At 46.5% G+C, this 20,954-nt stretch overlaps 1 protein-coding gene across 2 annotated transcripts in view; it reads left to right on the top strand.

Annotated features, from left to right (window-relative positions):
* arhgef10 (Rho guanine nucleotide exchange factor (GEF) 10) overlaps positions 1–20,954 on the top strand; it is a 55,489-nt gene that overhangs the window by 7,280 nt on the left and 27,255 nt on the right. The window contains exons 2-18 of one of the 2 annotated variants that reach the window (XM_080850317.1): positions 2,400–2,499; positions 6,634–7,110; positions 8,339–8,662; positions 9,358–9,394; positions 9,560–9,648; positions 10,006–10,059; positions 10,506–10,684; positions 11,746–11,862; positions 12,975–13,086; positions 13,359–13,471; positions 13,973–14,050; positions 14,326–14,505; positions 15,237–15,353; positions 15,558–15,650; positions 16,091–16,261; positions 17,001–17,146; positions 18,089–18,264. In XM_080850317.1, the coding sequence (XP_080706443.1) occupies positions 2,463–2,499; positions 6,634–7,110; positions 8,339–8,662; positions 9,358–9,394; positions 9,560–9,648; positions 10,006–10,059; positions 10,506–10,684; positions 11,746–11,862; positions 12,975–13,086; positions 13,359–13,471; positions 13,973–14,050; positions 14,326–14,505; positions 15,237–15,353; positions 15,558–15,650; positions 16,091–16,261; positions 17,001–17,146; positions 18,089–18,264 (2,500 nt within the window). In that variant the 5' untranslated portion in view covers positions 2,400–2,462. Of the gene's footprint in view, positions 1–2,399; positions 2,500–6,633; positions 7,111–8,338; positions 8,663–9,357; positions 9,395–9,559; positions 9,649–10,005; positions 10,060–10,505; positions 10,685–11,745; positions 11,863–12,974; positions 13,087–13,358; positions 13,472–13,972; positions 14,051–14,325; positions 14,506–15,236; positions 15,354–15,557; positions 15,651–16,090; positions 16,262–17,000; positions 17,147–18,088; positions 18,265–20,954 lie in introns of those variants that run through there. The other variant, XM_080850316.1, reaches the window with a different exon arrangement.

Raw genomic sequence — 20,954 nt, 5'->3', positions numbered from 1 at the left:
TATTTTACTCCGTTGCAAAAGAAAGTTATAGTCAGCAAGTCGGCAGATCAAACAATGTGGAAACAAATTTGGTTGCGGTCAACTTGAAAGTGTTGATTACTGAGATTACGAAGATATTTTTAAGAATGGCCGAACATTGACACATTCAACTAGCACATACAGGGTATACACACACAGACGCACACAAACACAGACGCACACAGAAGCACACACACAGACACACACACGCTCTCTCTCTCACACTCACAGGAACACCTGATTCCTGTGTTTCCTCTCCCCTCCCATCCTTCCTATCCCACAGCATAAGTGGAGAGAACAGCACAGGCGTGAGCTGGTGGCTCCTTTGTCAGTCACGCTTGATGTCCTTCGCTACTTCCTCTGTGGTCTGACTGACAGGGGTTCCCTTGATCATTAAAACACGCACTCCTCCTTCCCTGTCTGCAGTGGGATGGCCCCTGGAATATCTATGAGAAAAGACATTACCTTTTCATTTGGACTCTGAAGGTTTATTATTTCAGTTAAATGTTCAATGTTTAATTATTAAAGGATATTAAAGTGAGGACCATAAAAGTGAGAAATGTATTGGTTGTACAGTGTAGGTACCAGAATACATGTCACAGAACGATTCATTGTGATAAAAAAGCAGGATGGCCTAATTTGCCAGAATGGCATAGCATTTTGTGTAGGATTTTGTCTGTCAGACTGTTGCCAAACACCCGGTGTGTGGACCATAAAGACAATTTAGTCCACCCAGATTTGGCATTTTGGCAGACAAAACAAGCTTTCTACCCTCATATGGCATTATCTCTTGGCTCAGTCTTTCTTTCTTTCTCTCTCTCTCTTTTTTTCACATTGTTAGGGTATTGTCCCATTGCAGGCTGCTGCCTCTGTTTGTGCAAACGTTTCTGTGCCCTTGAGTGGGTCGTGCGGGTCAATTGTGACAGACGTCGAGTATTGTTCTCCTCCGAGACGAGCGTGTCTTCACGTGCCACAGTCTTGTCTTTCTCTGCCTGCTCCTCTCCGCTGCTTGCACTGGGACTAGTGCACAGCCCCAGGACGGCTGTTCACCCTCATGTACATAACATGTCAACTCGTCACAAAGAGTCTCTTATTCTGTGCATTGACCTCATCGCTCCACCATCTCTTCCTCGTCCCTGTGCTCTCTCCAATTCTCATCCCCCACATTCCCCTCTTCCATAGAGCACGGTAAATTGCTCCAAAAGAATCTAACCCTGACTTGAAGGCAGGAGAGACCTCCTCATGTCCCTGCATGTACTGTATGTTGTTTTTCCTGAGGCGTTTTAGATGGATTACACACAATACATGGGGGAGTAACAGTGGGAGAGGATTAGGTGTGGAGTTTGTGTGTGTGGAGCATAGGGCATTGGCTCATGTCTCATGTTTGCTTATGTCTCATTGAGATCCACTGAAGCAGGGCCTCCAATCTCTGCTCCGCTCAACTCATGTTTATGAATGAGGTGCCGCCTGGCTGATCAAAAGGTGCGTTACTGGCCACACCGGGTTGATCATTGACCTTTGAATCAATAACCCGCGCCCCCCTCAAGGGTTAATGGCTCATGGTAGGTGATGCTTAGAAGAGTCTTTAGCACGTTCTGAATTACAGCTCAGGAGGTGACTGGGATTGATGCCTGAGGGAATAATTAGCTCTCGCCGTGAAGTCATCCCCAAGTTTTGCTACTGCTGCTCAGTGGAGAGACCTTTTCTAAACTCCGATTAAACTCCTCAGGAGGGTGTCAAGATCCCCAGCTCCATGATGAGCATGTCATTGCAATGTTGGATGCTTTCATTAAAAAGTAATGAAACTGTAATATGAAGTTGGGCATTCTATATTGGCCTGTCTTGAATAGTTGTTGGCCCCACGACATGCATTAGCGCATAATGGGGATGCTTGTTGGTTAATCAGTCAATGTCTCTGACCACAAAAAAAAGCTTTGCTCAACATTCCACGGGTGTTATTGTTTCCTCTTGCGCTTTTGTTTGGAAATTCGTTCGAATTAGCCACAGCAGAGATGCTCATTTGTCAAACAGATGAAAGGATTTAGACTTTAGTGTTTGCTTTGTTCCATCAATGTGTCTAATACCAAAGAAGGATTTCACCGTTATTTTTTCATTTATTTTTTGGTTTGTTTGTTTCTTTGTGTCTAGCACCCACTCACATTTACACTTACTCACCAAAAAACTTGGAGACCACATTTTGTCCATGAAACTTGACTTGGCAACACACTTTGGGCAAATGTTAGATTTCTCACCCTTGAGAGCCTGTTGTTCATGCAGACAAACTGACTGGATGGAAGAATGTTTGTCTATTCTGTGAAATGCTCCTCAACTCCTCTGCTTCTCTCCCCCTCTCTCCTCCTCCTCCTCCTCCTCCCCGCCAGGACCGTGCGTTGGCCTGAAGCAGACTACATCGTCGTCTTCTCATCCCCCGTACCCTGAGCAGCATGGATGTGGAAGACTTTCCTCCACCTCCTCCTGAAAGTAGGCCTCCTCCTCACACTTCTACTCTGAGCTGTCTGCTCAAAACTCACCCCTATTCTGTTTGTTTACATGAACAGTTTATTCTATTTTAGTCATTGTATGACGTGTGGTTCTTGATGTAGGTTTTTTTCTTCCACTTGGAAACTTCCCCTTGTTGCCGTTTGTCATACACAAGGTGAAGTTGTCATGTAGGTGTAGCTGGTATTGCCTGACATGATGACAGTTAAGCCTGTGTTATTCTTCAAGCAAAGACAGGCTCAGTACCATACAGTTTGCTCACCTGTGTAGCCTCTGCATGTAGAAACAGCATGGAAATGCTATGACCAAGGACGTGAATAAAGGTGTATAGGTGTGTATGTTAATGGTTCGTCCTGTACCTCATAAGTCAATCACAAAGTGAAAAAGAGAGAGAGACTAAAGTAGAGAGAGAGAGAGTGAGCGAGAGCATGAACGCACACACGTGTAAACACATTCCTCTTCCCAGCCACTGAGGAGCGTGTGGGACGTGAAGCGAGGAAGCAGGGAGCGCAAGAGAGGAGGAGGAATAGAAGAAATGCAGAGCAAGAGCCAGGACAAGGGTGCATCAGCAGCCACAGCTCCTTTCAGCTGTGCAGCGTCACTAGAAAGAGAGAGACAGAGAGAGAGAAAAAATAGAGGGTGGGAGATGGAGACAAAAGTAGACAGAATGAGAGCAGAGCAGATTCTTTGACAGCGAACACCAGCTTGAGTGGAATCTGTTTGAACCACAGACAGACTGATAAGGAGAGAGAATGAGAACTAAAGACTTGAAAACAGAGAGGTTGAAAAAGAGATTGAGACAGACACTGAGAAAGACACTGAGGGACTGGTGAGTCACAGCGAGACCAAAAGCAAGAGAAGGAGTTTAGAAAGGGGGGGGGGGGACGTGTGAACCACAGACATGCCTGGATTCCAGCTGGGCTGTCGCCGGGCGCCGTTGCCACGGAGATGCCAGTGCACGGAGTGACCCTGGTGACTAATTTGCCTGTGTGCGGCCCCGGCATGAGCAGCGAGCCAGCAGAACAGAATCTATATTGTGGTTATGAATCGACAATAGCCACCCGCCGGGGACAATACAGCCCTGTTTGTGTGTGTGTGTGTGTGTGTGTGTGTGTGTGCGCTGAGTGTGAGGCCTCGCTCTCACAGGGGACTCGCAGCTAACGCTACCATCTGCACCTCACCGCTCAGTCCACACGGCACACGTTTAAACCAGGCCCAGTAGGCCAGAAACAATGCCCCTGCACGTTAGTGGTGGCACCATGCCCAGAGACACTCTATTACTGTGTCTAACTCTGAGAGGGATTCTGTGCGGCACACTTTCAGATCCATAGTTCTATTGCTTAAGGTTTGATTTCAGTTTTCAATTTTACTAAAAGAGAGATTAACAGAACTTCTCATTTTAGTGTTTTTTTTATACATGTGTTTGATGTTTTGGGTCTTGTTACTGTTTTCTCTGTGTGTGTGTGTGTGTGTGTGTGTGTGCGTGTGTGCGCGCACGCGCGCCCCAGGCTTTCTGAGGAGGGTGGTAGTGCATATTCAGTAATCCTCTGTAATCAGTGCTCCTCCTGTCTCTTTGAGATTCAGTGGAAACTCTCTCTGTCTCACGCGTGTGCCTTATCTTTCATCCCACCCCTTCATTAGAGCAGACAGGAGCTGATAACCTCCTTCTAGGCTCTCAAGTCTTTCCAGTGTGGAGATTTGCCACGTCTCTTTGTTTAGACTTCCGTCTCTCTTGTTTTCTCAACTCCCCATTTCTGGCAACTTTGACGATTTCTCTCTTTATTTGTTTATCTGTCTTGTTCACCTCCCTGTCTCACTTTTATTGGCATTCTCTTGCCTTGCTTTTCCTGTTCCTCTCCACAGTAGTCATGTTTTAGCTTGTGAGAACCTCTGGCTGGGGTATTCTCCTGCACAGGCCTGGTCTGTGGGCATGAGAGCCTGGAGAGGATCCTTCATGTCAGTGCTGCTGATTTAAAGGGGTCATGTTGCTGACGCGCATCCTGAAACTGGTACCAGACTCTGGGGGCCAACTTGATGAGTTGTGAGGGGCAGGGCTAGGGCAAAGGGTTAGGAGACTTGCTTCGTGTTCAAAGGGGCAACAGGCAGCATGGCCTTCAGGGGGTAAAAGGAAACATGAAAAGACTTCTCTCATGATTTTTCACAAGAATTGACAAACACAAAGACAGACTCTGCCGTTGTTGCCAAATACAAGTTACTGTCAAGATGTTTGGATGTCCTGAATGGCTTTATATTTTTCCCATTGAGTCCAACAGTTGAAAATCTTATTCGCTACATTTATGTTCAAGATAAAGAACATTTTAATTGCATATATGTGAATGAAAAGAGGTCATAAAACCTGTAATGGTTTGGGAAAGGAACCCTTTGTTCTCAGCATTGTGTTCCCTCTTTGGAGTTTACTATGTATTTCTATGATAGAAGCATAGTGGAAAAGCTGACTTGAATGTATGGCTTATATTACAGTTCAACCTCACCTGATCCCACGTTGAATCATGGGGGCACATGGAAACAAGTGACTCACGGCAGCAGGAAATTGGACCAAACCAAACTTGGAATATTTTGTTGTTTGTGATCCTAAGGGTCAGGATATTGGGCCCCAGTGGCCTGAAATCGGTCAGGAATGCCGCTGTTTCGCCAGCGCAAGGAATCCGTGGCATTCCTGAGGGCAGAGATGTGCCAGCCCCGGTGCTAAGCTTTGTTGACTTAAGGAGATAACACTCGGCACTGCTGGAAGCTCCCCTTCCTGAGCTGTGGCACTCCGCTCAGATGTGTGCGCCTCCCCTGCCTCCCTTGTGTGGTGCGAGCAAGGGGAGCTGGAGGAGAAGGGCGGGGAGAATGAATGGAGAGCGGCACATACCTTTTGCACATTTTTTTCTTTGGAGTGATCTCACCGACCTGAATGTAGACTGGTGTTGGAGTTCCCCCTCCTTCCTCTTTGGTTTCAGAGTGTTCTCAGCTGACTAGCACTCTGGTCACTGCATTTTTCTAAAAGCTATGTGTCTCTGGAGTATATTTCTACCTGATGGCAACTTGGATCTGGTAGCTTTAAGTAGACCTCCTATTGAGACATGTCCAATCAACCAGGGGTTATTTTCAACAATCCACAATCAATTGTGGGACACATGGTAAAAAAAATCATATACATTCCCATAAAGAACACAATCTGGTGTCTAAAAATGAAATCCATGTGTTTTTTCAAAATGAAGTAATAGTGAATAGCGGTGACTCCTGTGTTCTTAATGTGACAACACTGTTCTGAATGTAGTTCTCGGTGGCTTGTTGTAAGATGTATCTGTCAGCCAATCTGTCAGACTAATGTGTGACCTAGATAAGATGTCATACAGTAGAACAGTGGATATTGAGAGTTAGGGAGCATCATGGGACATTGTGGCGTATTTCTGGTTACAGGGAGGTGTGAGGAACTGGTTTCCTGTCTCTCTGATTGCATTTCCTTCTTTTCCTGAGTCACTCTCTTTCATCTGTCCTCTTGTTATGTTGGCATGTTTCTCGCTTCTTGTGAAAAGAAAGTCTTTCTGAGCTGTGGTGGTGTTGGAAATCCCCATGTTCACATTGTGTAAAAATACATTCTTAAACAATGTGAACGTTTGTATGCGTTGAATTTAATTATGCACTATTTTATCTTGAAACACTATTCCTCTTTTCAGTCAAGGTCACTCAAACCTGCTGGACCGTTAATAACAGACCTTCTGTTGTTCGAAGTAATTCAGTCTGTACTTGCTCGATGGGTCCTTAACACACCCTATGCCATAAATAAGTGAGGGTCTTTGAAGAGCTGTCTTAACTGGTGGACAGGGGTCACTCACTTAAGTTCGAGCAGCCATAAATATAGATAATTTGCACAACTTCAGGCTAAAACTTCAGAAAGAATTTTTTTTGTCCTGAGTGAATGTTTTTGTGTAAGTCATCTTGAGGTTGGGCAAGTTTTGGGCTAAATTTAAACTTCCTGACATTCCATGCATCTCCGTTAAGGACAATGCAAAAAAATTTTTTTTTGAAAAAATGTTCTACACAAGTGTGTGACCCTGAAATGCTCCTCCTCACATCTAGACTCTCCCTCTCATATCCGTCTCTTCTCAGTGTTAGCGGAGGGCATGGCGTTCGATGACGAAGATGAGGGTGAGCGGTTCGAGTTTGACGACAGTGGGGACGACATCCCAGAGGCCGACCGCCCTCCCCCCGCCCCTCCTGCCCCCGATTACGCCGAGCAGGGCATGCTGGGAGGTGAGTGTCCTCCTCCACCAGGGGCCGGCGCTCCCCTCCCTGCTCCTCCTCACCCCAACCCCACTCCTGAGGCCAGCCCAGCCCCAACAACCACCGCCACCACCACCACAGATGCAGCTTTCCCTCTTCCGCCCCCAGAGGAGAGCTGTGAGGCCCCCAGCACCGTAACCACTAACCCCACCCCTACCCCTACGTCTGCTGCTCCAGAGGCTCAATTACCCCCTCCCCATCAGGAGGAGCCTCCACCCCCCAGTGTTGCTGCCCCAGAGACTGGCTTACCTCCACCCCCAGAGGATGCTTCTGCTGCTGCTGCTCCAGACCCTGGACGGAAAGGTGCGTGGGCCACTGCAGTAGATGGTCCTGGTCTGTGGCAGGCTGCCTTGTATTTAACCAATGCCTTATATTTAACCAATGCTTTATGTTTAACAAATGTGTGCAGACGCTTACAAGTGATCATGTCATCCATTTCAATGGCTATTCATGTGCATGCAGACTTGCATATGTTTGGTAGGCCAAGTTTATTATCACAGTTAATAACATTGGTATAGGTTGCATGTCCAAACCCAGTACAATTATGAATTGTAGACATTTCTAGATGTTTCAGCCATTGATCAAGTCAGTCAAAATGCGTTGTAACAGATTGCTACAGTGATCATAGAATCAGTGTCATATTTCATCATATGACTTTGTAAGAGGTTTTTTTTACACAGTTGTAGTCAAATAACTGAAACATTTATTGACTGTACTGCATGCCTGTTGTCTGAGGTCATTATCAATGCAGCATATGTCAGGAAGAATCCATATGCTCTTTTTATATTAGTTCAGACAAAGCCATCTTTTCACTTCTCATAAGACTACAGATGGCATCAGCCATGCTGCTAGTGGGACCCTCCATCACCCAAACCACTTTAGAACTAGACCTCTGAAACCTCGCCAAGCGTGCTGTTAAATCAAGCAGTGTGTTGCTGTTTGTTATCTTGACTCTCTCTCTCGAGCTGTTTTAAGGTCTGTGGTTCTGTCTGTCATCAGTGGCAGCTGCAGGTGACTCCTCCACTACACCTCCCCCTTTTCCCCTTCTCCTCTCCTCCTCTCTCCCTCTCCTCATCTACTCTCTCCTTCTGCTCTTGAGCTCAAGGGTCACTCTCTCAGCCCTCTGCAAGCCCAGGCGCCGCTCCGCTGCCGTCCCCTGCCTATCTGAAGTGTGCTTTGAGAGCTCAGCACAGGGGAACGGAGGGGGGTGATTTTTATCTGCCAGAGTAGCACTGCATCATAGGCACGGAGACTTACATTTTTTTTTTATCTGGCCTAAGAGAGTAGGCCTCAGTCAAACTGCGATGCCTGCTGTTTAAGGAGTAACTCACGCTTTGGTGTAGTTACAGCAAGGCACGCAGGACACCAATAAGAACTAAATATCTGACATGGCTGCTGTGCTAAACTGTTACAGGGAAATGTATTAGCAGATGACTTTGAAAAACCTGTGTTCTTGTAGGCTATGCCAGGCCCACTTTCAGCAATTCATGCAGAAATGAACAGAAGCAGTGTTGTGCATTGACCCCCTCAGATGAAGGAATGTCCAGCCAGGCCCCCGGCCCTCCCCCCGCGGCACCCAGGAGCACCTCCCAGGGGAAGGTTAACCCCTACTCCGTGATCGACATCACCCCCTTCCAACCGCAGCTGCTGCAGCCGCAGCCCTCAGCGCCCGCCTCTTCCCCTGCCGCCGCTGAGAAGGACCCGGAGGCCCAGGAGATGCCCAGCAGCCCCGGTGTGCGGTCTGGTTACTCTGTGCCAGTGCCCTGTGGCTACGCTGTGCCCTCCAACGTGCCCATGATCACGCCAGCCTACACCACCCCAGTCATCATCAGACACTTCTCTGTGGATGAGGATGGTGAGAGTGTTTTTGGAAATCCCACCATTTACTGTCTGCCCTTTGTTTTCCTGCCCTACACCATTTACTGCCTGTCCTATTATGTCATCCCATAGTTAAAGTTCTTCATGGATCTCTCTGTCTCTCTTCGGAACACAGAGTATAGTTTCCCCCTTTCTCTCTATTTCACTGCTCTTCTCCTCTCTATATCCTGCCCCGGCTGCATTTCCATGAGGAAGCGACCGCTATATTTAGCCCCTCCTTGGCTGTGGTGATTTTCCTGTTTTCTCCAGGCTGTTACAGAAGCCCACTCCAGATGTGTGACTTGGCTAGCCTGGGGGTGTAGAATAGCCATGTAATTATACAGTCTTTATGTGGGGAGAACCCACCATTTTTAGGTCCAGATTGAACAACTTTGGCTACTGCTATGTCACTTTAGGTTGCTCTGAAGAAAGAAAGAAAGTTAATTAATGAATCGTTTTACAACGTCTGACACAACATTTAAGAGTATAAGAGGATGAAATTATCCCAAAGTTGAACTGCATGTGTCCTGTCTTCTATTTGACATCTGATTTGTAATTTTACTAGATATTATGCAATAATCTGGTGCTGACCCCTAGTGGTGATTATTTGAGAATGCAGCCAAGCCCATCTCTATGCTGTGGCTCTTGTAACAATTAGTTTAACTCAAAAAAAATTCTCCATTATCTTTTCAGTCACAGTAGTGGGCACAGGAAATACTTCTGGTGATAGGTGAGTGAAAAACTTAACATGCTATATTTAATGGTGATCTGATCTTCAGGAACTGCCACTGCCACTGAACTGTAATTGTGCATTCATGATACTGCTGTGTGTTTTGTGATGGATTGCTGACTGCATAAATCATGTTATTATTCACCGTTTTATCCCCCCTCTCAGCGTCTTCACTGAAGAGCACCCAGTCATCAGAGAGGAAGATGCTTTGACTAAATGGGTGTCAGATCCTGCAAACACTGCTTGGATGGAAAGTGAGTAAACAAGGGGTAAACAAGTGTTGCATCTTCCTGTACATCTGCCCAGAGACATATCACGGGATCGAGAATCATGACATCTTGTAAACCCGCTCGAGACCCGTGCTTCTTTCCAACTTAAAAAAAAAAAAAAGAAAAGAAAAGCACCTTCCATTCCCGTTTCCTTCCTCTTTGTTTGAGGAACCGTGCCTCTGTCTGGTCCCCCCTTTGGAGCCCACAGCGCTAGTCTTGACTGGGCACTGGGCACTGTGCTGACACACCGCCTCATGCATGTCTGTCTGTTGCCCTCTCTCTCTGATGGGCTGCAAGAGATAACAAACCGACTATTGTTTGTTTGTTTGTTTGTTTGCGTAGATCCAGATGAAGTGATTTACGATGACGTCCCCCGAGAGAACTCAGACTCTACAGGTTGGTTGGCTCTGATATTCTCACGGCGTTCTTTCAAGTGTCAGCTTTTGTTTGGTCTTTACCCTACTTTCACTTCCATTTCCAGTCTTTAGGAACTAAACTTGTTACGTTTTCCTAACAATGAAGACCATGCATTGGGCATCTTCACTCTCCTCTGAAGGTGTTATATGTAAAGACGGTTGTAGTCTAGATATAAACTGGAGATGTCCACTTCATTAGGATTTATAATAACATAAGAAAAATCAATCTGATGATGTATCTCCCTGTCAGTCTATTTGTTAGATCACTCTGGGTTCAGCAGTATTTACTCTCTACTGTTGCAGCTGTTTGCGTTGTCACTTTCATTTTGCTTGACCTAGCTGTCATCCTTCTCATTCACACACACACACACACACACACATGCGTGCACACTTGCCCACACACACACACACACACCCTCCCTCCAGACCCTGATGAGATGATTTACGATGACGTGGAACTGGGGGACGGGGGAAGTTCGCTGGGAGACGGCTGGAGTTCCAGCGAGTTCGAGAGCTACGAGGAGCAAAGCGACGGCGAGGGCCATGGCGAGAACGGCCTCCCCGACGCCTTCGTCCGCAGGAGGACGCCCAGTCAGAGGACCCATGTATGTAACACATCATCCTCATCCTCTTCATCTGAGTCAAAGACATAGCGATGCTAACAGAATGGCCAACAAAGGTTCTTGAGTGTTAGGACATTGCTGACACTGTGACTGGCATGGCTGCCCACAATTGCTGACGTATGCATTACCAGTTAAACCACCACTTGCTACAGTACAACAGCCGTCTTAACAGTTTAACACTGTCATCAGTCAACCACCTCTGGTGCAATTTGCCAGGCAACTAGTCATTTATCTGAGGGGACTGGTTCCAGAGCAGGGTGTGATGTAGCGGAGGCTCATTAAATGGTGGTAATGGGTAATGACTCAGCTCTGTCGTTTTTACTGGCTTGGCACCAGGATGGCAGAGTGTGAGTGTGAGTGTGTGTGAGCCATGGGTTGTGATAAATATTGGTAAATGAAGAAGACCGCACCCAAGGAACGTGACAGAAGTGGTGGAAAGAAAGTCAGGGAGGAGCAGAGATGAGTTTATCAAGATTAAGTTTGGTGTTGTGTTAAAGGAACATGGCTTACCTTTTTCACTGAGCACTGACGTTGATTAGAAATTGTCTACTGGCTGGAATAGCACACAGACACACACACACACATTGTGTGTGTTCTTCTTGAAAGGAACTTACTTGTTTTTTGGTTATATGAACTTAAGGTCTGCTGTTGTCCCGGTGTTAAAATCCGAAGCTAAACAGTGCCATGCTTTGCTATGCTTTGTGCTCTCGCATGTTTGCCTTACATTATTTTGTTCAGCAAAAATGAAAAATATACTTGTGTATACGTATGAATGAAACGGTAAAGCTCTGTATGTTGGAAATGTATAATTTAGTTTGTATGCCTGTGTGTTTGTATGAGTGGGAAAGATAGTTACCTTGCATAAGTGAGTGAGAAATGTGTGTGTTTGTGTGTGTGTGTGTAGCTGTGTGTTTGTGTATTTGCGCGCCCTTGCGTGCATCTGCGTGTCTGAGGTTGGGGAGGGCGGCGTGACTGGCGTCCTCCGGCTGTAACCTGTCTTCAAAGGGCCGTCTTGTAACCCCTCCCCCTTTGCTTCCACTCAGCTCTCTCAAGATCTGACTCGCTTGAAAGAACACTATGAGCGAAAGATGAGAGATCTCATGGCAAATGCCGTGGGGACTGTAGAGCTCCAGCAGCTCAGACAGAAACACGAGCTGAAGGTAAATCCCCATGGCCATGATGTCACTTCCTCTCCCACCCACCCCACTAGACTAAATACAAACGTGTGTTCCGTCCCCCCGTTCCTCGTCCGCTCTGACTACAGGCTTCCGAACCTCCCCTGACGCAACCTGACCGGTGGTGGGCTAACTGTTCACTTAGTCCTGAACTAAACCGTGTCTCCTGCCCCTTTCTCCCTGTGTCATTAACTGTACCTACAGAGACACTGGTCTTAAATGTCTTTAACCGCATCTATGCAGAGGGAGCAATGTGCGCTGATCCGATCCTCAAATCTGATCCTTGTGGGTGTCCATAGTTGTGTCATTTTTACTCTTTTAATTCATTCATTCGTTCATTTACTCCTCCCTTTCCCGTTTCCATGTGTCAGCGCTCCGAGGCTGTGGCACCTTGCGCTTTGCTTTGCATGCCCCTGCTCATCTTCCGTGCTGTTAGGTGTCATTGTGTCACAGGTGATTCTACTCTCAAATTCTCTTTCATCGTCAGGGGACTGTTCCAGCTGTGACAGGCAGCTCAAAGTCCACATGGGTATGGGTATTCGAAAGTCTAATGAAATGGATTTTTTGAATTTCTTGACCAAAATGTCAACTGCAGTGCCTTTTTAAAAGTATTCATCACCCTTGAAAGTCATCACCATTTTCCACTTTTCTTCATAAGTATATTAGAACATAAATGTACACAATTTAAAGGCTTCTTGGGAAAAAATATGTTTGAGAAAATGGTGATTTCAGGGCGGGTTGAATACCTGCAGGGTACTGTACATAAACCATGAAACCCGCAGTAGACCTCAAAGTCTGCTCATGGGGCCCTGTGTGTCACCGGTCTTTGTCAAAATGACAGGTACAGTGTTGACAAATGTTCTCATTGGTTGACTGACTGTTGAGCTGCTCACCCAGCTGCTGTGTTTCGGTGTCAAGTACATAACCTCCCCAATGCAGCCGCCTCCTCTCTCCTCTCTCCTCCCTCCTCCCTCCTTTCTCCTCCCTCTGTCCTTGGTGTCTGCGTCCCAGCTGCCAGGTGGGTGTCTAGCTTTAGTGGTAGTGGACAAGGCCACCAGCCGGTGTCTGCTGTTCACTACTGTTCTGCTGCACAACAGGTCCAAAAGCTGGTGAAGGCTGCCAAAGATGGGACCAAAGATGGCCTGGAGAAAACCAAAGCAGCCGTGAAGAAGGGCAAATCCTTTATGAGAACCAAATCCTTCTGCTCCGGTGAGCTCATGGGCACTGAGCAGCCTGCACTAAGCTGTTATTTCATTACTTACAGGAAATATAGATGTAACAACTTCACTGCATTTAAACAATTTAAAACTTTATTTATTTCAACAATGATGGAGCATTTAGCTCTCACATTAAAATAATTGAGCGTATGCACCAGTGTTATTTTACTGGAGCATCTTTTTGAAAGCAGTTAGCTTAGCTTACCGCTATAGTGTTCTTCGGAAATAAGGTCCAGACTAATCTTGTCCCTTCTTGTTTATCAGAGCGGAAGTCCGCCTGTTTTGACGAGGAGGAGGCGGACCTGTTCATTGATGTGGACTGCCTGAGTGTGGAGCCAGTGCTGGGTCCTGCCCCAGAGGGTCTGTCGCAACAACAGGTTGGGAACTGTACTGACACCGTACTCCCACCATGTTTCATCCCACAACCTAGCCAGGCAGACACTCTGCTGCCATAGTGTGTAGAAATCTAAAACCAATTCGATTTGTCCAATGGTTAATATAACTATGATTTAGGTCCAATAACATGTACAGTGTGGAAGTGTTTTCATGAATGGATTCACCACTGCTAATGTTTTGTTCAAACAAAACATTGCACTCTCTCTCAGGCTGCTGTCCAACCATTTGGGAAATCCCCTTGTCAGTAGTACTGATTGCTGAGGGATCACTTAATGGCCGTTAGTAAGTGATGAGACTGAATGGCTTCAACCGCGGTCTGGACAGCAGAGTCCACTATCACATTGCTATTGATCTACTCTCTCCATTTCAAAAGAGCAACCACATCGATTGCACACAGCAGCCTGATAGTGCTGGCACAAATGAGGAGAGCCATCAGTTACGTGAGAGTGTGTGTGTGTGTGTGTGTGTGACTGTTTCAACAGGTGGTGAGGAGGTGTATTCTTGGATCAATATTAGAAAGTGAGAAGAATTATATTGCTGCACTGAAGCGCATATTAGAGGTAAGGTGGTGTGTGAGAACTGGTGTGGGTGTCAGCAAGGTGCTTGTGCACTCTTGCCAAACATGTTGAATTATTCAGTACATTTATTTAATAGCAAATAATCATTCACTGTTTATTTTTGCACTAAAACCTAGTGTATTAGTTTAGCCCCTTAACATTGTAGTTATCTATGTTGGACTTTCTGAAATCCGATGTTGGCCTTTAATCTGTACAAAAAAATTATAATAATAATTTATAAAAGTGTTCTAAAGATGAATGTCTGCCTTCCTCAACAGCAATATGAGAAGCCCCTCTCTGACATTGAGCCCAAGTTGCTTAGTGACCGGAAGCGGAAGATGATGTTCCATCGCGTGCGTGAGATCCTTCAGTGCCACGCCCTCTTCCAGATCGCCCTGGCCAGCAGGATGGCTGAGTGGGACAGTCTGGAGATGATCGGAGACGTGTTTGTGGCCTCCGTAAGTGAAGGGTCACACACACACACACACACACACACACACACACACTCTCTCTCTCTTATAGATGCATCAGAACTGGTCAAAAAAGTTTCAGGATGTGTGAAACGCAGTCCTACTCAGGTTGAGAAAAGGGATCTGCAGAAATGAGTTTCATCATTTCAATCAGCTTAAATGAATTTATTGTTTATATAAACACACACACTCTTTCGCACTCAAGCACACACTCTTTAGCACTCAAGCACACACCTCCCACACACAGTAGCTCCTCTTTGGGTGGCATTTTCCAACAATACAACAAATCTGTGCTGCCTGGCAACACACATAATTTCTGTGCTAATTCGGAGGAGTTGTCCTGTAGCCTTTAGTCATTGCCTGTGGTTGCTTGTTATTTTCAAACTGTGTGGGTGTGGGTGGGGGTGTGTGTGTGTGTGTGGAACAGCGTGTGTGGGTGGACCAGCGTGTGTGACCGTACCGATCCTTTCTGTCTCCTGATCCTACCTTTTTTTCAGTGTCTTTTTTTCCCCTCTCTGTTAGCAAAGCTCCCTCCCCACTCTTCCCTTCTCAAACCACACACTTCATAACAGTCCAGCCCTGTTTATGTTCACCTCCCTGGTCCCACCACTCCCTGCTTCAGCCTCAGGAGGATCAACTCCTGCTGTAGGTCAGAGGCCTCCAGAACATGAAGTGCTAATGTCCTCAGCCTGACATGTTTTTGGCGTTTTTTTTTGCAGTTCTCCAAATCTATGGTGTTAGACGCCTACCGGGAATATGTGAATAATTTCAGCACGGCCATGGCAGTTGTTAGGAAAGCCTGTGCCACCAAGCCAAACTTCCTGGAGTTCCTCAAGGTACATGACGCTCTTGTTGTTCTTCAAAATGTTGAACTCATGTATCATATGTGACGTCACTAACTACTGTGTATTTAAATATAATTAAAAAAGTGTGCGCAATTACGAGTCCCAAGCCTACTCAAAGGTAGAGAGGAGAGGCCCTGAAAAATGAAGTTTGAAAAAGTGGGTGCCAGTTGAGTCTAAATGGATCTCCCTCCCCAGCACCGACAGGAGACCAGCGCTGACCGCGTCACTCTCTACGGCCTCATGATGAAACCCATCCAGAGGTTCCCTCAGTTCATCCTCCTGCTGCAGGTATGGCTTACACACGTCTCCTCACACCTTGATGTTAACGTTCGATATATCTTCTCATAGTGCCTTTGTTCTTTTGTGCTGGCCAAACAGAGCTTTCACTGGTCAACCAGCAGAGGGAGCTCTAGCCTGGTGGGACTTGACAAATGCACCACTCCTAGCTGTAGGCTAGAGGGGGTCTTTCCAGACAGATTAAACTTTAATTAGCAGAGATGAAAAATGATTGTAATGAATCATAATGTCTCCCTTATGTAAGCTGTGTGTGCCAGTGCATAGCAATTAGTATTTTATTTATGGCAGGTCTCATAAAATTAATATTTTATGACATTTAATCAGAGATTACTGATATTGAAGTGTTCTTATGCATTTGAATGATTGAACAATTTGTGTCTGTGTCTGTATGTGTGTGTGTCTGTCTGTCTGTCTGTCTGTCTGTCACTAAGGATATGCTGAAAAACACGCCAGTGGGTCACCCTGACCGCCTTGCTCTGCAGATGGCCTTGACTGAACTTGAGACCCTTGCTGAGAAACTCAATGAGAAGAAGAGAGAGGCCGACCAGCGCTGCGAGATCAAACACATCGGCAAGGCCATGAATGAGCGCTACCTCAACAAGGTGCCACTAGCCACGCTATCACTTTACTGATATTACTGAGCAGGTGTCATTCACCCTGCCCTTTCAACTCTGGTGACCTCCACTAAAACATATCATGAACAGTTAGAATAGCTTTGACCTTGAACTGGCCCGCTGTAAAGAAAGAGGAAGACTTTATTCTCACTACCAGCCCTGTGTTGCCAGCAGAAGTCTCTGCTCTATTTAATCAAGAACAGTTGATTTAAAGGCAACAGTTTGTCGACAGCTGCTAGTGGCAACTAAAGCTGTGGCTGAAAAGATGCAGTGTATCACTGTTTGGATTCAGAGATAAACTACGCCACATTGAGCCATCATGTTTTATGTCTCATTACAAAGAGAGTTGCAAGCCTTGCATTTTTCAGCACATCCCAGCTCACAGTGCAGAGTATTTACTAAAGCCAGTCTGTTTACTGTATGTGCCTCTCTCAGTGGCCAAAACAGCTGTGTTGCTCGCCCTCTAATTATTCCGCCCATTGCCTACCAGCAGGCATCAATGCCATTTGACTGGGTCTATATATGTGCATGTGAGTTTGACCCTCTGTAAACTAATCACCATCTGCAGCATTATATATAGTAGACATTAGACTCAAGTGGATGCATCTAATTTATGGGACATCAAAGTGTGTGGTAAATCTGAATGCAGAAGAGAGGGAAGTAAAACCTGAGAGGGATTGGAGGGATTCATCCTGTTATTTTTGTGTCCATTCCGGTGTGCCCATAGCTGTTAATGAGCGGCTGCAGATACCTGATCCGCTCGGACGACATGGTGGAGACGGTGTACAACGACCGTGGCGAGATCATCAAGACCAAGGAGCGCCGGCTCTTCCTCCTCAACGATGTGCTCATGTGTGCCACGCCCAACGCACGGTGAGGCCCCCCCCCCCTACCCCCACCTGCTGTTCCCCACACACGGAGGCCCAGCCCTGGGCCAGAGTAGTCCACACAGACGTCCACAGGAAGCCGACTCCCATTCATAGAGGCCGTGGCTAAAACCACTCACTCTGGAGCTCCTCCATCAAAAGCACAAGAACTGTCAGCTTACGCTGGGGTCTTGCTTGGTGAAATAACACATCAGCCATTAAACTTCGGCACACCCATGTGTGTGTAGGTTACCTGTAATAGATATGTAGGCCACAGCCTTAATGTGTAGCTCTTGCAGGGCCTGCCTACCTTTGCACTATGGCTTTCAGTGTGCACAGGCAGCAAGATTTTCAGGCAGATCCACTTCCACTGCCAGTCTGTCATTTGATCAAAATATTTCACTCATAAATCAGCCCATAAGCGTCTTTCTTGCTGGCACAGATCTGTGGGTTTGTGAGTGTGCCTTGTACTGTTGTACAGATGCCAGGAGACAGCGGTGGTAGTGTGTACCTAGTTTTGCATTTTGTAAAGAAATTGGGTTCACATTTGCACTTTTACAAGGCCATGTGTATGCGAAATGACTCATCTTTGCCGTTCTTAGTTTTTCCCTGGTGGATTTGAGTTTAAGTCGGGTGTAGTTATGCTGTATGCCTGTAGCACTGAATGCCTGTAAGTCATACATGCTAGAATAACATGTTGTCTTTTGAATACAAAAATCAAGGCCGGCGCTCGCTCTCAAAAAAGTACTTTAAAACCGAGTTTTTCATCCAAAAGTTGTTAATTGGCTTCACCAGACAAGAAACCTTAAGTGCAAGTGCAAAAAAAAAAAGTGTCTTTTGAATACAGTACACTTCAGATCAAGATTTCTAATGCATGAATTCCCACCTATTTGCAGTACTGGTCTTCTGAGTATTAGTGTTAGTTTATGAGGAGTGTTTGTCTCCACAGGTCACCTCAGGATGGTGGAGGTGCTCCCACCTCGGGCCAGAAGTTCCTGCTGAAGTGGAGCGTCCCGCTGAGCTTCGTGGAGGTGCTGGAGTACGGCTCCAGCGAGGAGATGGGCGACAGCGGCCGCTTCCCTGCACCACACTCCGGAGAGAAGGTGGTCATCAATGCCAAGCCAAGTAGGTTTCCTCCATATTCAGTACCTGTGGCGGAAAAGACCAGCAGAAAGCACATGCTCAAAGATTAGCAGACTGTCTTCTATGACATAATCTACATTCTACGTTTAAGTCAATTTTAAGACTCTTTAAGACTTGTTGATCTTAATCCTTCAAAAGCTGTCAAATGTGAAGGCATTGCTTGGCTCTGTTCAGCCAGCTACTGACTGCTATTGTGAAAAGACAAAATCCTGCACCCGCCCATCTGGGGGTCCGTGTAAGCCGCACTAAGCTATGTAAGTGATTAGGAGGATGCCGTGTCATCATTAATTCCAATCATATGGCTTGCATAGAGAGTTATTTTAGATACTCGTGTCGTTGCTTCAGTAATTGATTTTTCTTTTACTCTTTTTATTCATGCAATTTAATGTCTGCTTGCCTTTGCTCCATCTTAAGTGATGACCATTTGACCATCTGGTATTGAAAGAGATGAGGGGATTAAAGTATATGAGTACACTGCATCCTTGAAACACATACCTCAAAGGAGTACAGTATTGACTGGAAATCTGTGTCCACTGCCATATTCCTAAGCTAAACCAAGCCACACGGTAGTTTTGCTGCAATATACATTTTGCCTGAAGTACAATGCTGGTAAACATTAAGGACAAGCAATGAATGTAGCACTGAAACATTTATGAAGTTTTGGTCATATTGTCACAGTTGTCCAACCTGTTCTCCCCTGGGATTTCCTTGCCTGTCAGCTGTCATCCTTCTTTTAGAAGTCACTGCCAATTACGTGACCAGATGGGTTTTTGGCATCAATCAGCATAGCCTGTGCCGGCCAAGGCCTCTGATGGATGCAATGCACAGATGCAGAACAGCTTTGCTAATGCTAACGTTGATGTTGATTCTAAATACTCCTGTCATATGAGGGGCGTGATGTTGGCTTTTTACGGCGTATCTGAGGTTGAGTTGATTTTCATTCCCACAGACATGAGCTCTTTTTATAAGCGAATATTTTGATGAGATTGTCTGGACCAAAAACCCCCTCGAGACAGTGAGCGGGGCGGACTGAGAGAAAACAGATTTTGGAAGGGGATGAGTTTCCTCTCTCCCGACGGGGCTCTCACAGTGCATGACACTGGCTGGCAGGTTTCATACCGGCCGCTGACACGAAGGCCTGGACGCCTCAGCCGGTCTCTCGGAGAGCTCCTTTTTTAATTGTTGCTCCTAGTGTTCTGCACGCAGGAGAGTGCATGACTTCACCATTTCCACTTGGATTTGTACTCAACAGCCAGCAGCTGCTCCTTCACTTTAAAAGCCTTCCTGGGAATGGACTGTGGTGACCACACTGTGGTCAGTCCTCATGCCGTCGCCATATTTAGCACTGAAAGGGTTAGTCTCAGAGAGCAGCCATCCTTTACTTAACCCAGGAATGCCTGTGGTTGTCTTGGAGCTCTAGCAGTATGAGATTTGCAAAGCACAGTATTCCTGGACTGTGCTGAGGCTCACAGCTCCTCCTCGGATGTTGATCTCCACACCCTTCCTTTTATAAATATTAGGTGTTCTGGAAAAGAAGTAGTTATAAATCTTGAAATGTTACTTTCGTATCATGACCAGCCTATGCCACGCTCGGGCACTGTGACTCAACTGAGGAAGTCATGGGTGCAGGGCATGGAGTGACCTAAGCTGAGGGTCAAGCCCACTGCCACCTTATATAACCACTGACTGCTGTTTCCACCTCAAGCCTCCCTTCTTCACGTTTGCGTATTTAGTGTATGACACTGAGAATCGAGATATCACAACCTTTTTACCTCAGGGTTGCCACACTTCCTGACCCACTAACCCATTGAGTCCATATGCCACATCATCTCGGCCAGGCCCCCCTCTGCTGCACACTACACCATCAACACGAGCATCTGTTCGGACCGCAGGGCTTCTCGGCAGATGGGGGGGGAGGGGGGGCGCGACTTGTTTTTGGCCTGCTTCCGGAAGCTCTTCACCGTTACCATAAAATACCCATCAAAGCCAAGGAGTCTGTTGCAGCCTCTCCAGTATGCACATTCAACACAGCCTCTGGGTGAACACCTGGAAAGGAAAAGATTTTCTCTGTTGAGTGCCTTTTGTAGGGATTGCTAATGTCTATAGATACCCTCAGCAGCAGCAGCCCCGACCCCGACACCCGTTCCTGCACCCACTTGGAGATGGACAGACGTTGTGGAGGAGGCTACACCAGTTAAAAATGCATGTGATGTGCATGTATTTCATGTAACTGTCAGTTAAGCATACCACTTATGCCTTTTTTTACAATGGAGCCGCACAGCACCCACAAAGCTGCTGTCTCCACAGCAAGAACACGAGGCTCTGAGGGTCCTTTAACCCTGTGGGCGTCTTATTAGAGGGACAGCAAGAGAAAGTGTTGGTTGAGGAGTCGGGTAGGGCGTCATTTTGCTCCCTGCAAGCATGCCGTGCGAAGACTTGAAGAGCACACAATGACGCATTGAGGGGAGAGGGCCTCTGGTAATGACTGGAGCAGAGGCACTCTCTCTCTATCTCTCTCTCTCGTTCTCGCTCTCTCTCTATCTCTCTCTCTTGTTCTCTTTCTCTCTCTCTCCATCATGCTGTGGAGAAGCGTAGGCGATCGCTGCAGCTCTGCTCATCTCATCTGCTCAGTATAGCTCTCTCTTTCTTTCTCTCTCTCTCTCTGGCAGCCT

This window comes from Sprattus sprattus (assembly GCF_963457725.1).
Source record: "Sprattus sprattus genome assembly, chromosome: 13".
Taxonomy (NCBI): domain Eukaryota; kingdom Metazoa; phylum Chordata; class Actinopteri; order Clupeiformes; family Clupeidae; genus Sprattus; species Sprattus sprattus.
The sequence above is the reverse complement of the archived record's forward strand: the minus strand, read 5'-3'. Positions and strand labels throughout refer to the sequence as shown.